An 11,982-nucleotide genomic window follows, 5' to 3' on the forward strand; every position below is an offset into this window, starting at 1 on the left:
AGCGTGCTGAGCGCAGCTCTGTTTGTAAGGATGTTTCTGACTGCTCAGAGTGGCACACACCTTGAAGAAACTGCCCTTGCTGTCCCGCTTGGAGGGCAGACTGATGTTACTTGTAGACATGTTGCCTCTGTGGTCGTCTCTGTGCGCCTGTCTGCTGAGCCGTCTATGCAGGAGGGGAAAAAACACACACAAACATTAGAGACAAACAAAGGAGATTCAGTCGTTCAGAAACACCATTTCCCCACCACACTTTTTCTCATTGTCTTCCTCTAAACCATTTGAAATAAATTAAGGCTGCTTGTGTGTGGAAGGAAACAACCCCAGCTCAGAAAACAGCCCAAAAAATTAAGGATTCACTTTCCTTCACTTGCTAGCACAAATACATACTAGAGCACATGTTCTCTTGGGATATAAAGGTACTATGTACATATGTACTGTGATTTAAATATGGGACAAAGCTGATATCTCTTTCTAGTTTCTGTACTCTTGCTGCAGAAAGTTTTACAGTGTTGTGAAAAATTATTTGTCTCCTTCCTGATTTCTTAGTTTGCTGCATATTTAATCAAACTATTTTTACTTTTTTCAAAAAAACTAACTGATGAATGATGGTGTGATTTATTGAGGGCTATCCAACTGGTATTGCTCTACCTCACTCCTCATTAATCATGGTTTTAAAATAATTTCTATCTTAAGCAACATGCATATTTTAGGTCTTATACTCTGAAAAACATTTCACTCAAAACAAATTCCAAAGCAGATTTGTGTTTCCTACAATACTGTTTGTGTTTTTAAACAGACTGAACGCACGAGCATACGCAGAGGCACGCTTCTCACAGATGTTGTGGCGGATCCTTTTACAACAGCTGATACGAGCCAGCTGTGAGTGGCATGCAAACACATTGCAGTCCTTCCCTTTAAAGAAACACATGAGTAAGAGGAAAACACCAGCAACCACTAGCTGACCCAAAATCCTTTCCTCTTCAGAGTGCTTGAACAGAGGCTGTTATGAAAGCATAAATCTTGAGTCTGCGGCTGGACTCAAGATTATGTGGAACAAGCGGACACGCGGTGGTTTTACCGTCGTTGTTGCTAACGACAACGCATAAAAACAAACGCTTGTCTGTCTGTAGTGTGGTTATATTAAATATAAGAGAAAGAGAGAACTTTAACTAATTAACATAGCCACTACAGTGACCATCAAAACCATGAAAAAAATATTGCCGTAAACAGTTTATTTTGCGACACGACGAAACAAACAATAGCGTAAAATGAAACGATGGACGTTTTCATATCGTCATCCGATATATATCGTTATATCGAACAGCCCTACTCGAGCTAGAGGTCAAACGTCTAACTGTTGATGCCCTCAGACATATATGACATGAGGGAATGCAATGTATAGAAAACTATTATATGTAATCTATACATGTAATCCTGAGGCAACAAGAACTTCTGTCCATAACAATCCTGGTAACAGAGCTGTGATGACACAGAGCTACTCTAAGTTTAAGGACATGGAACTTTGCCAAGAGAGTGAGGTTGGGCGTCCACTACCCCACTAGTGGTAGTGTTTAAGATATCTGAAGCTCCATCATGGTAAGCATGGACAGAGCCTAAGGCTGGTTTTCCCCACTGAGGTGTTTTTACCCTTTAAGCCTTGAAAAACAATTTGAGTCAAGCAGATACCATCTCTTGGGGTCAGGGTTCCAACATCTGAAAAGAACAATGATCTGGTCATTTTTAACAAAAAGGAATCACTTGGCGAACATCTGATTTGAGGGACTCTTGGACAGTTTATGAACGTAAAACTATGCAGACCGTCTTAAACAATGACGCATGCACTCTAGAGCAGCCCAACAGTGACATGGACAAAGAAGTCACATATAAGCTAATCCACGAGGAGCTTCTCTGTAACACTGATCATTTAGTGATAGAACAGCCTGGACCCACCTTCACTAATTCAAGCCATGACATGTAGTGCACCATGTCAGGTTGGTGTTGCCTGACATGTTTCCTCATGTCCATTCTGCTAGGACAACACAGTCTCACCATTTTTAAAAACCAGATCCTTTAGATTCACTGCTAGAAACTAAATGGTGCTGGCAGTGAATGGAGCTGACCAAACCACAGGGATAAAATAAACAAGGACAGGATGCACTGATGAGACATCTAGATGTTGAACCAAGGGGAGAAGTCTTTTTTTTTGTGGAAAAACAACAACACCAGAGCATCAGATTTCCCTTTTATTACTATTAATTTTCTTTTTTCTTTTTTTTTTGGCTTGAGAAAATTGGCAAACATTGATTGAGAAACCTTGAGAAAAACAGGTTTCTTTCCTGGAAAGCAAGCACAGCTAAAGATTCACAGAAGGCATGCGACCTCACTGTTTTTTGTTGTTTTGGTTTTTCCCAGCATGCCTCGTTTCTCCTCTCCTCCTCACAAATCTATCGGGGCTCTGTTGGGTCAAGTCCTCATGTGAAAACAAAGCAGCAGGTGGGGTTATAGTAAGATGTGTTTGTGATTGTGTGTGCAAGCTGCAAGTGTGTGATTCACACACAGTCCAAACCCAGTAAACAGGAAGGCTGGTTGTCAGTCCATGAAAAATAAACAGACTGCCAGTTCCCCAGAATAATAAATAGCAGAAGGAATGCATAAATTACACAAAGTGAGAAACAAACAGTGGTGCAATATGTTAACGCCAGATGATTAAGTAATAAAAAGAATGAGGAATAAGGAAACGAGCTGTTTGATCACCTGCTGAAGTCTGCATTGGAACTAATGTAAGTTCTGTATCTTTTGAACACACACGGAGTATTTCATTGCAGTTTTTTTCCTTTTGAAAACAGTACTTTATGGTTTATGGAAAATCCATAAATTATGGCCACAAATCATAACCCTGATTTGAGAATGGGCTTTGCAATAGATCGTCAACATTTCAGTGTCAAGAGTTCCAAAATCTCCGTCTTAATGAAATGACATTGATGACAAGCAAGGAATCATCTGTCATTTTCCTCCAGTTACTATATTTGGTGTTCTTCTTTACCAGTCCGTACATACACTCTGTGACAGTAAGTCACATGCTGCACGGTTCCCAGGAAAATGGGGCTTAACAAAGTCGGCGAGTAAACTACTACAACAGAACATGTGGAAATGAAAACGTGAATCATACGTGTGTGTCACTGTGTCATGTTTACAGTAAAGCAGCCATCAGCTGCAGAGCTGCAACACATACAAACCATGTGACATACCTGTAGACACCTTAGATTTTTTTTTCCATTTGTTCAAAGAGACACATCAGAGTTTAGATGTGATGTAAACGTCCACATTAATCTTTAGAAAAAATGAAACACACTCAAGAAGCCAACAAACGTAAGTGCAGCAAACACCAGCTCAGCAATGCTGGAATCCACAACTATGGCTGAAAGAGGGAAACAAACTGAGATGAGTCATATCCTTTAACAAAAGCCTGGCTTTTGTTATGAAAACTACACCTCTATCACATGTTTTGCGTTCAGGGTCCTGGTATTAGCATAGCTGCTACTACATAATACTTGTACCAGCCTTTTTAACACAGCGTGTTAGACCACTATGGTAAGAGTGACTAAATGTGTTCACTGACCACAGGACTGCAGAAGCGTTTAGAAGCCCAGCGTGTACCACTACAGGACCAGGCTTGACTTTAAACAGTGCTGCCTGAGGTCTCAAAAATCTCAGACATTCATTGTTTTCCTTTCCTCCTCCAGATTATCTTAACCTTTGAAGAAATGTTATGGTCATATTTCTGTGTGTCTGAGTTCAAGTGAAAAATGCGTATGCTGTCCCAAGAGACCTTGAGAAGAGTAAATTACATTCATGTGTTCACATAACTGACCAATCGGTTCAATACAGAGCCTCACAGTGAATACATTACATGGAGTTAATACTGCTTTTTGTAGCTGATCTACCATCTTTTGCAGTATTTTTAAGCACCAAGTGCACGAACCCTATTAGTGTTCTACCTCAGAGCAGTCTGAGGTCCCTGTATGTCTGAGCATGTGTGCTGAGACATAAAGGAACTGAGTGGACTACTGAAGCTTACTGTTCACACTTAAAACCACAAGAAGCTCCCACCCTCCCAGCCTAACATATAGCTGTACAACACTCATTTTCATAGGTGTCTTTTTAGCAGTGCCACATGACTCACCATTATGTGTTCGGTTACTATTTCCCAACAAGTCACAATTCTCTGGTGCTCAGAGACACTCAAAAACAAACACTACTCAGGTTGGTGTCTGTTTCCTTTCCGTTTCCCCTCATTATCATCCTGTTGATAATGGGGGGAAAAAATCCCACACACAGTCCCAGACCTTGACCCTAGGTGGGGGGTTCAGCTGAGGTAGCGCCATCAAAATATCACCTGGCTTCACATACAAAACTCCTTCAACATTTTTCACCAACTTACTGTGTATGACAGTGGTATCCAGTATCATTACCTACCAACCTACAGCAACTGAGCAGTGGGAGGCAATATTTGGAAAAGTCAGGGAAATCATAAATCAGTGGTGCATCACTGGCATGCAGTGTTTTCCACACACAGACTGAACAGCCCACTCAAACGCACTAACAGCTGCAAAGGATATCTGGTGACTCGTTTTAGCATCTTATTTTCAAAGCTTAATAGCTGCCAACAACCTAAGCCAACACCTTCCAGTCTCTTTATCCCTGACAGACATAAGCTTAGCATCTCCACAGCTTCCACTTCCGAATGACTATTGGGCAACTCCAGAAGTATGTTTACTCATTCACAAAAATATTCAGGTTTTTTCCCAATTTGTTATGAAGAAGACAATTCCACTCATTCCTTGTAATCACTGGCTATTTTATGAAAAGGAAGGAAACTTGTGCACAGAATGGCTCTCAGTACTTTAAGTAGTAGACCAAGTTGGCCAAAAAAGAAAAAAAAATGTCCACATGCCATTCCTGAGCACTTCTCCTCCATCTGATGGGATTTCCTGTAGGTCATGGGCTACGCTGGCAGCCATGTAGTTACTTCCACTTAGAAAGGCTAAGTTTAGCTTTTAAAAGTGTGCGAGTGCACTCCTCTTTACATTAGCAGGGTGTGTCCCCTCACCACAGGGCACAGATTTATTCCATGGAAACCTGTCCCACAGCACAGAGATCACCAACTTGCACAAACACACATTTGAACTGAGAAGAGAGCTCTCTGCAGCCAGACTGTGTAAACACACACACACAAACACACCACAGTCTGCTGTCAAAGTATTTGCACTGCACCACTCACACCCAGTATGCTTAACCAAATTCAACAGCACCTCAATAAAAGTGCTGATGGCGCAACACCTGACTTAAATCACAGCTCAGGCTCAACGTATCCTCTACCCGGTTAGCTCCAGATGTGAACTTTGTGTGCTTTCAGTTCTGATGGAGAACAAGTCCATGAGTCACTCACCTGTCTAAATAAGCACAGGATTCGTTTGTGTTGTGGATACAGTGCTGCTGTGTACCCAAAAAAGTAGAGTGGTTCAGTTGGCTCCATTGCATGTTACAACTGTAGGATAGTGAGTGTGTGAAATTTCACAGGTAACAGACTTTCTGCAGCCCATAAGTCTGTCTTTTTATTGTTGAGCCAACAGCTGATCAAAGTAGCTGCTAGCCAAATGGTGACATTCACATCTCACTGAAATTCTCTGAAAGTGTATGTTGCAGATTTCTTCTATGTTCCTACTGGCTGACCCATCAGTGCACACACAGAGCCCCGCTGTGCTGTCTGACGCACAACACGCTGATAAATGCTTGTTAAGACATAAACTGTTTTCAGCTTTCAGTTTTATTTGTCATATGCAAGTTAGCACAGGGTCAACATTCTGTTAAGTCCAGAATTGAATTCAAAATCCTGCTCCTCACATACAAGGTCTTAAATAATCAGGCCCCATCTTATCTTAATGACCTTGTAGTACCATATCACCCTATTAGAGCACTTCGCTCTCGCTCTGCAGGCCTACTTGTTGTTCCTAGAGTATTTAAAAGTAGAATGAAACAAGGTTAATGAACAGTGTACTCTCGCAGTATTTTTTTTCTGCAGGAAGCAAGCTGTCTTTGTAAGTAGTTGGGAAATATTTTGTCATTACTGGGTAATTCCCAGAGCTACAACCATTTCTGTGATGTAAAAGAAATGGTACACTGTTAGATCACATAATTGTGAGGGCTTATTAGCACAGAGGAGCATAGCTGATGCTTTAGCAGTGGGGCGGAAAATAGTTGGGCATTTTAAACATTCCACCTTAGTCTACTCCCGCCTCGAGGACATTCAGGGACAGCTCAACCAGCCAATAAAGAGACCGCAGCAGGACGTATTACATGCTCCAGTCCCTCATAGAGCAAAAGCGAGTGCTGGGCGTGTATGTGTCCGAGCACGAACTCCCTGACTATCTCGCCGCTCACCAATGGGCTCTTATGGAGACGCCTGTTGCCATCCTCGCCCCCTTTGAGGAACCAACTAAAAAAGTGAGCAGCTACGACGCACTAGCCTCTGATGTCATCCCAGCTGTGACTGTGCTAGTGAGACTTCTAAACAGAGAAACAGACGAGGACCACAGCGTCAAGACAATGAAAGCAACCTTACAGGCAGCTGTCACGAAGCGCTTCAGTGACGTCGAGACTTCATCTCCACCATACTTGACCCAAGGTAAAGTCTGTGTGCTATAGGTATTCAATGATAAACTACAGCACTAAATGTAAGATTAATTTCCATCTGAAAATATTATATTTTTGTAACTAAAATACACAAATACAAATGTATGCAATATATATAATATGAAATATATTTCCCTTATTACTACCAGAAAGTCAAATGGCTGGCATCTGTGACAGTGGTTTAGGGGAAACTAAAATCAGTCCTATTTTTCCACATATTAATACATTCATGAATTTTGTGCAGGTATAAAGATCGCTTCTTCTCCAACAACACTGCTCCGGAGGCCAAGCTGCACCTGAAGCAGGAGCTGCAGATGATGTCCAGAGCTGAGGCAGAGGGGAGTCGGGCAGAAACTGCAGAACCTCCTGCTAAACTGTTCCTCAAGGCCCAGGCCAGCACTAGCAGCAGTCTGGACACTGTATTTGACGAAATCGCTAAGGAGCAGCCCCAGGCAGCACAGCCGCTGGCAGCAGGTGCTGCCATTGAGCTCGACACATACCTCGGAGAGGCCCCGAGCCCTCGTGAAGACAGTCCTCTGAAGTACTGGGGTGTCAACAAAATCAGGTTCCCCACTTTGGCTAAAATGGCCCATAAATACCTCTCAGCCCCATGTAGCAGTGTGGAAAGTGACAGGCTTTTTAGCTCAGTGTCACACATTATAGATGAAAACAGAAACAGGCTGGCTGCTGATCATGCAGAAAAGCTACTTTTCTTAAAAAAAACCTGCCACTCACTTTTTCTAAATAGGCTCCATTAAGCGAGTCGTCTTAGACTTGATGTTAATACCTACCTCAGTTGCACTGACTGCCACAGTTCTATGTTGGTGGATGTTGTTAGTTTATTCAAATATTGTGCACTAAATAGCAAAGACGTTTATTAATGCCCCTTTTGTTGTCCAAAATAATAATCAACAGCAGCTGGTTTAGCTTGATAAGCTGTTGTTAGAATGTATTTAATATTACTTTCTACACCAGGATCTTTTCTACGTAGCTGACAGCTGGTAACTGTGCAGGGGCGCGTCTAGCAAAGTTTTGCCAGGGGGCCAGGTAGGGCATTAACAGGGAGAGGGGGGCACAAAGAAATACTTTTATTTATTATTCTCATGTCTAGTTAAAAAAAAAAATCTGAATCTTACAACCAAAGTTTTCATCTGATGCAAAATGTATAGAAATCCATTATTGTATATAGTAACTATGAGTCTAATATATACCCTAGTAGGTACCCTAGAACCTACAGTACTTTTTCCTTTGGGAAGGTACCATCCGTGCAGTCTGCAATTCTGTTGAAGAAAGATGTTGAATTTATGTAATTATTGTAGAAATATAATTGATTTCTGTGCATTTGTTTTACACGTGCATTAAAGTCGATTACGTTGATGAAGCATCATGAGGTGGGGGGTGGTTCAAAATTTTTTTGCTTGACATTGGCAACCCTATTAATTAAGTTGTTTAATATTTCCACTACGTACTTTTTAGAATACCAGAATAGGGAGGATGGTGCAGGTTCAAGTTTATTAGATTGATCAGTTTTGCTGAACTATGAAATATTTTGGGTGCAGTGTGTTTTTGCATACAGGTATAACAGAATAGCTTTAGTGTTTTGTTTTTTAAAACCTGAGTATGAACTTATACAAAATGCAGCAAGATAAAAAACAAACCGTTTTATTGACTATAAAATACACTATATCGGATTAATATCGGTATCGGCAGATATCCAAATTTATGATATCGGTATCAGTATCGGTAGCGTGCCATCTAGTAAAAAGTTCTCTGAAACCTGAGGAGATATATGAAAGTACAATTTACCTTTCATATGTACGCCCGCTGATATGCAAAAATATAATCATTTTGCACGTCAGCTTTTTAGGTTACCATGTGACGAGTAAACAGTTCAGGTTCAACAATACAGGTTCTGTCCCCATTATTTTCAACCAACACACCTTCTCTTATGTATAAGAGTATACATAAGTACACTATGTATATTTTCTATACACTAAACATACCTGACCACTAATTATGCAGCATCTGACATAGTACTGCAGACATCTACAGGTTCCCTGCTGTCCCCTACTGATTGGAAGGTCCGATCCCAGGCTTCACCAGTCTACATGTCAAGTATCCTTGGGCAAGATACTAACCCCAAGTTTCTGTGAATGTGTATGAATGAAGTTAGGAAGCACTAAGCATAGAAAGAAAGTGCTTGTGTGATTGGGTGAATGTGGCATGTTGTATAGAGTGCTTTGAGTAGTCCGGGAGAGTAAAAGGCGCTATATAAGAATCAGTCCATTTACCTTTTAGCTAAGCACTGGTAAAAATGCAAATTTAAATATTTGGAAGTCCAAGAATTGTTTGAAGGCAGAGCCATTCTGTACAGGTTTCAAAAGCACTGCCACTTGCCTGCCTTGTTTAAAGACCTAAGTTAGCAAAGAACACTGAAACAGAATCTCGTCTGTTAATGTGACTGCAGACTTGTGCCTTCTTGGAAGTTGAAGGTAAATGCTTGCAGATGAGGCCTAATGTCATCACAGCTTAAATCTGGAAACGGACTGGCATTTATTTAGCTCTTTTTTAGTGACCACTAAAAGTGCTTTGGAGTGCTATGAGAAAAAATATTCAAAGATATATTCATATGCTACTTTATTCTGTTCACTTCATCTATCGCACATTAACGGATAATTTAGCATTAACCTAACTTGCAGGTCTTTGGACTGTGACAGGAAGCCAGAGAGAACGCACGCAGGACAAGGAAGAACACTCAAAGTCTGCATGGCCTCTGCCCTGGTGTCCCGGTTAAAGAAAGAGTTGCTAGTACAACCTTTGCTTAACAGCAGTAACTTGTATTTACCTGGGCTTTTGTTCAGTATGGAAGACATGGGGATGAGGGTCGAGGACAACACTGATAATGGGTAATGTGGATTGTAATAATGACAGAAATAGTTCAGATTTTTTTGCCATAATTAAGCAGTCCTATTTCTGGCAGTAAGTACTCTGTTATAACCAGGTTTTAGCTTCAGTATGACAAGAGTGGGACCAGCAGGACCTATATGAAATGTCAAGTTACCTGTCAACAATATCTAAATTAAGTCAGAATGACAGTAACACACTGATTGGCGTCTTATTCTTTATTATGTCACACTCTGGTATGAAAGCACTTCTGAAAGAACTGGTTTCATTCCTCAAAGAGAAACTCCCTTTTCTTGCTTTTCCAGCCTCTGATGAGAAATACTTACCTATATTTACCTAAGTGGAAGGAGAGTGGTTTTCTGTGATGGTGACGCTTCATCAAAGACCACAATCATACCTCTCTCTGCATATTTAAAGAATTAAAATACATATTTTCTATATCTCTTCTCATAACTGTGGTACTCCAACAACAAACTGAATTCCTGCCCTGTGACTCAGGTTTGAGGTACAGCAACTGCTTCGGGTCCTGAGCACTAAGCACATTAGCAGATTTCTGAGGAGATTGGAAAACCAGGATCCTGACCGGTACCAGGAAATACTCCCCCACCCCCACCCCCCCACACACAAACCTTCTTCAAGGAAAATAAGACAGTCAGGAGAAGGATGATATGATGTTATAGGCTGAGGATGATGAGTACGGTTACACAGCTAGAACTCTTAGACAGCAGTCCAATTACCATGTAAACAATAGACAATATGCCAGCCTGTGAGCTAGAAACATTCAGCAGCCAAAGAGGGGGGGGGGGGGGGGGGGGGAGACAACTGAGCCACAAAACACACGAGTGGATCTGTGAGCCGAGCTGAAATAACACTCTGATGCTTCGGGCTACGTGAGTTTGGAGAACAAATTTACATGATCATTCAGAGCTCATTTTGCTGTACTTGTTGTAGCGAACTCCTTCCCAGTAATAACGTAGAGGGACCCATTAACTACTTTATGATAAGTAATCTTACTCGTTATATCCCTGCAACTTGAAACAACGCTGAAAACACGTTATGAACAGACATCAAAATGCATCGATAAATCTGTATTTAATTAGGAGTGCTGACCGCGGACTGAAGCGCTGATAATGGGCTGAAGGCAGGGGCTACTGTAAATACTGCACATTTATTTATTTATTTATAAGATTGAAGACTTATCTAAATGACATAGTTTGCTCCGTGTGTTTTCACTGAACACCGTGTATTTTCTAAACATGCGTGAAATAAGTACGGAGGCTTTCTGTGGACTGGGCACAGGAAAACGCCGCGCGACAGGTGGTGTTTAAGCTGTACAACACGTCCCGCAGGATTCACAGAACGCTGCTTTGTTAGAGAAACTGTGAGTTTGCCGGCTTTTCTTGGCGGAAAGAATTACATCTGAATTTCGAAGCGGAACATAATCAACAAAAAAACAAAAAGACCTTTGACTCGTGCACAGCAGCCACACAAAGAACACGCAGCTGAACTTTAAACTTACTTACCTCTTGCGGATTGTGGGTTATTTCACTTTGGCAGAAGAAACTTCCACTGCTTCGTTTACTTGTTGAATGTGTGAGAGCATTATTGCTCCGTGTCGGCGTTACTTTCGGTTGTTACACGTTGTCAGTGTTACTTTTTCTCACTGTGTCGGCTGAAGAAAAAGATTCCATCCAGCTGTAGCTTCCCCCATGGTCCAAGCTCATCTGAGGAGCAGACTTTCCGTCTGAGTGTGAAAACGATCCGCTTTTGTTTTCAAAATAAAATACCTAACGCTCATGTCAAGAGATCCAAAGAGCGAAATTAAGTTCAATGATCTGTGCTGTTTCCAAAAGCCTTTCTTTACATGCTATATATAAAAAAATATATTAAAGAAAACGAATGTTCCACTGAATAATAACAACTGTCGTGTTACTCAAAGTACACTTTGGAGTTTGGACAGATTAAATAAGCAATGTTTGCAAATAAACTATGTTGTTCTTTACACTTTCGTGAGCAGTTACAATCACAGTAACAGTAGAGAATTTCAAAAACAAAAATAAGTGATGATAAGCTTTAACCCTATATTGAAATAACAAAACAATAAAGTTTCATATAAAAATGAAAATATCTAGCACAGAACAAGAACAATTGAAGGACAGAAAACTTCTCTTGTGTTTGTTTCACATTCGCAACACTTATTTTTCCAAGTGTCAGTGGGAACCGGAGGTACGACCAGGGTAGGAAGTTGTTAGGGTTCCTGGGTCGGTGACCCAGTGTTTTGTGTTTTTGGTAATTTGATTTTGTTATTTCATTATATTCTAGCTTTGCTTTACGGGTTTTTCTTAGTTAAGGTCCTCTGGGTGGGGTTTGGTTAGAGTTTTAGTG

At 41.0% G+C, this 11,982-nt stretch overlaps 1 protein-coding gene and 1 pseudogene across 1 annotated transcript in view; one reads left to right on the top strand and one right to left on the bottom strand.

Annotated features, from left to right (window-relative positions):
- Window positions 1–11,333, bottom strand: part of LOC146656107 (ras and Rab interactor 2-like) — a 43,088-nt gene extending 31,755 nt beyond the window's left edge. The window contains exons 1-2 of the mRNA XM_085428994.1: window positions 11,121–11,333; window positions 61–163 (exon numbers count right to left, since the gene is read on the bottom strand). Coding sequence (XP_085285120.1) covers window positions 61–120 — 60 coding nt within the window. The 5' untranslated portion in view covers window positions 121–163; window positions 11,121–11,333. The remainder of the gene's footprint in view (window positions 1–60; window positions 164–11,120) is intronic.
- LOC146656108 (zinc finger BED domain-containing protein 4-like) lies at window positions 6,607–7,437 on the top strand (annotated as a pseudogene).
- Window positions 11,334–11,982: the final 649 nt, after the last annotated feature.

This window comes from Rhamphochromis longiceps, linkage group LG13 (genome assembly GCF_057381845.1).
Source record: "Rhamphochromis longiceps isolate RC_006_pf linkage group LG13, R_longiceps_female_GT1.1, whole genome shotgun sequence".
Classification (NCBI taxonomy): Eukaryota; Metazoa; Chordata; class Actinopteri; order Cichliformes; family Cichlidae; genus Rhamphochromis; species Rhamphochromis longiceps.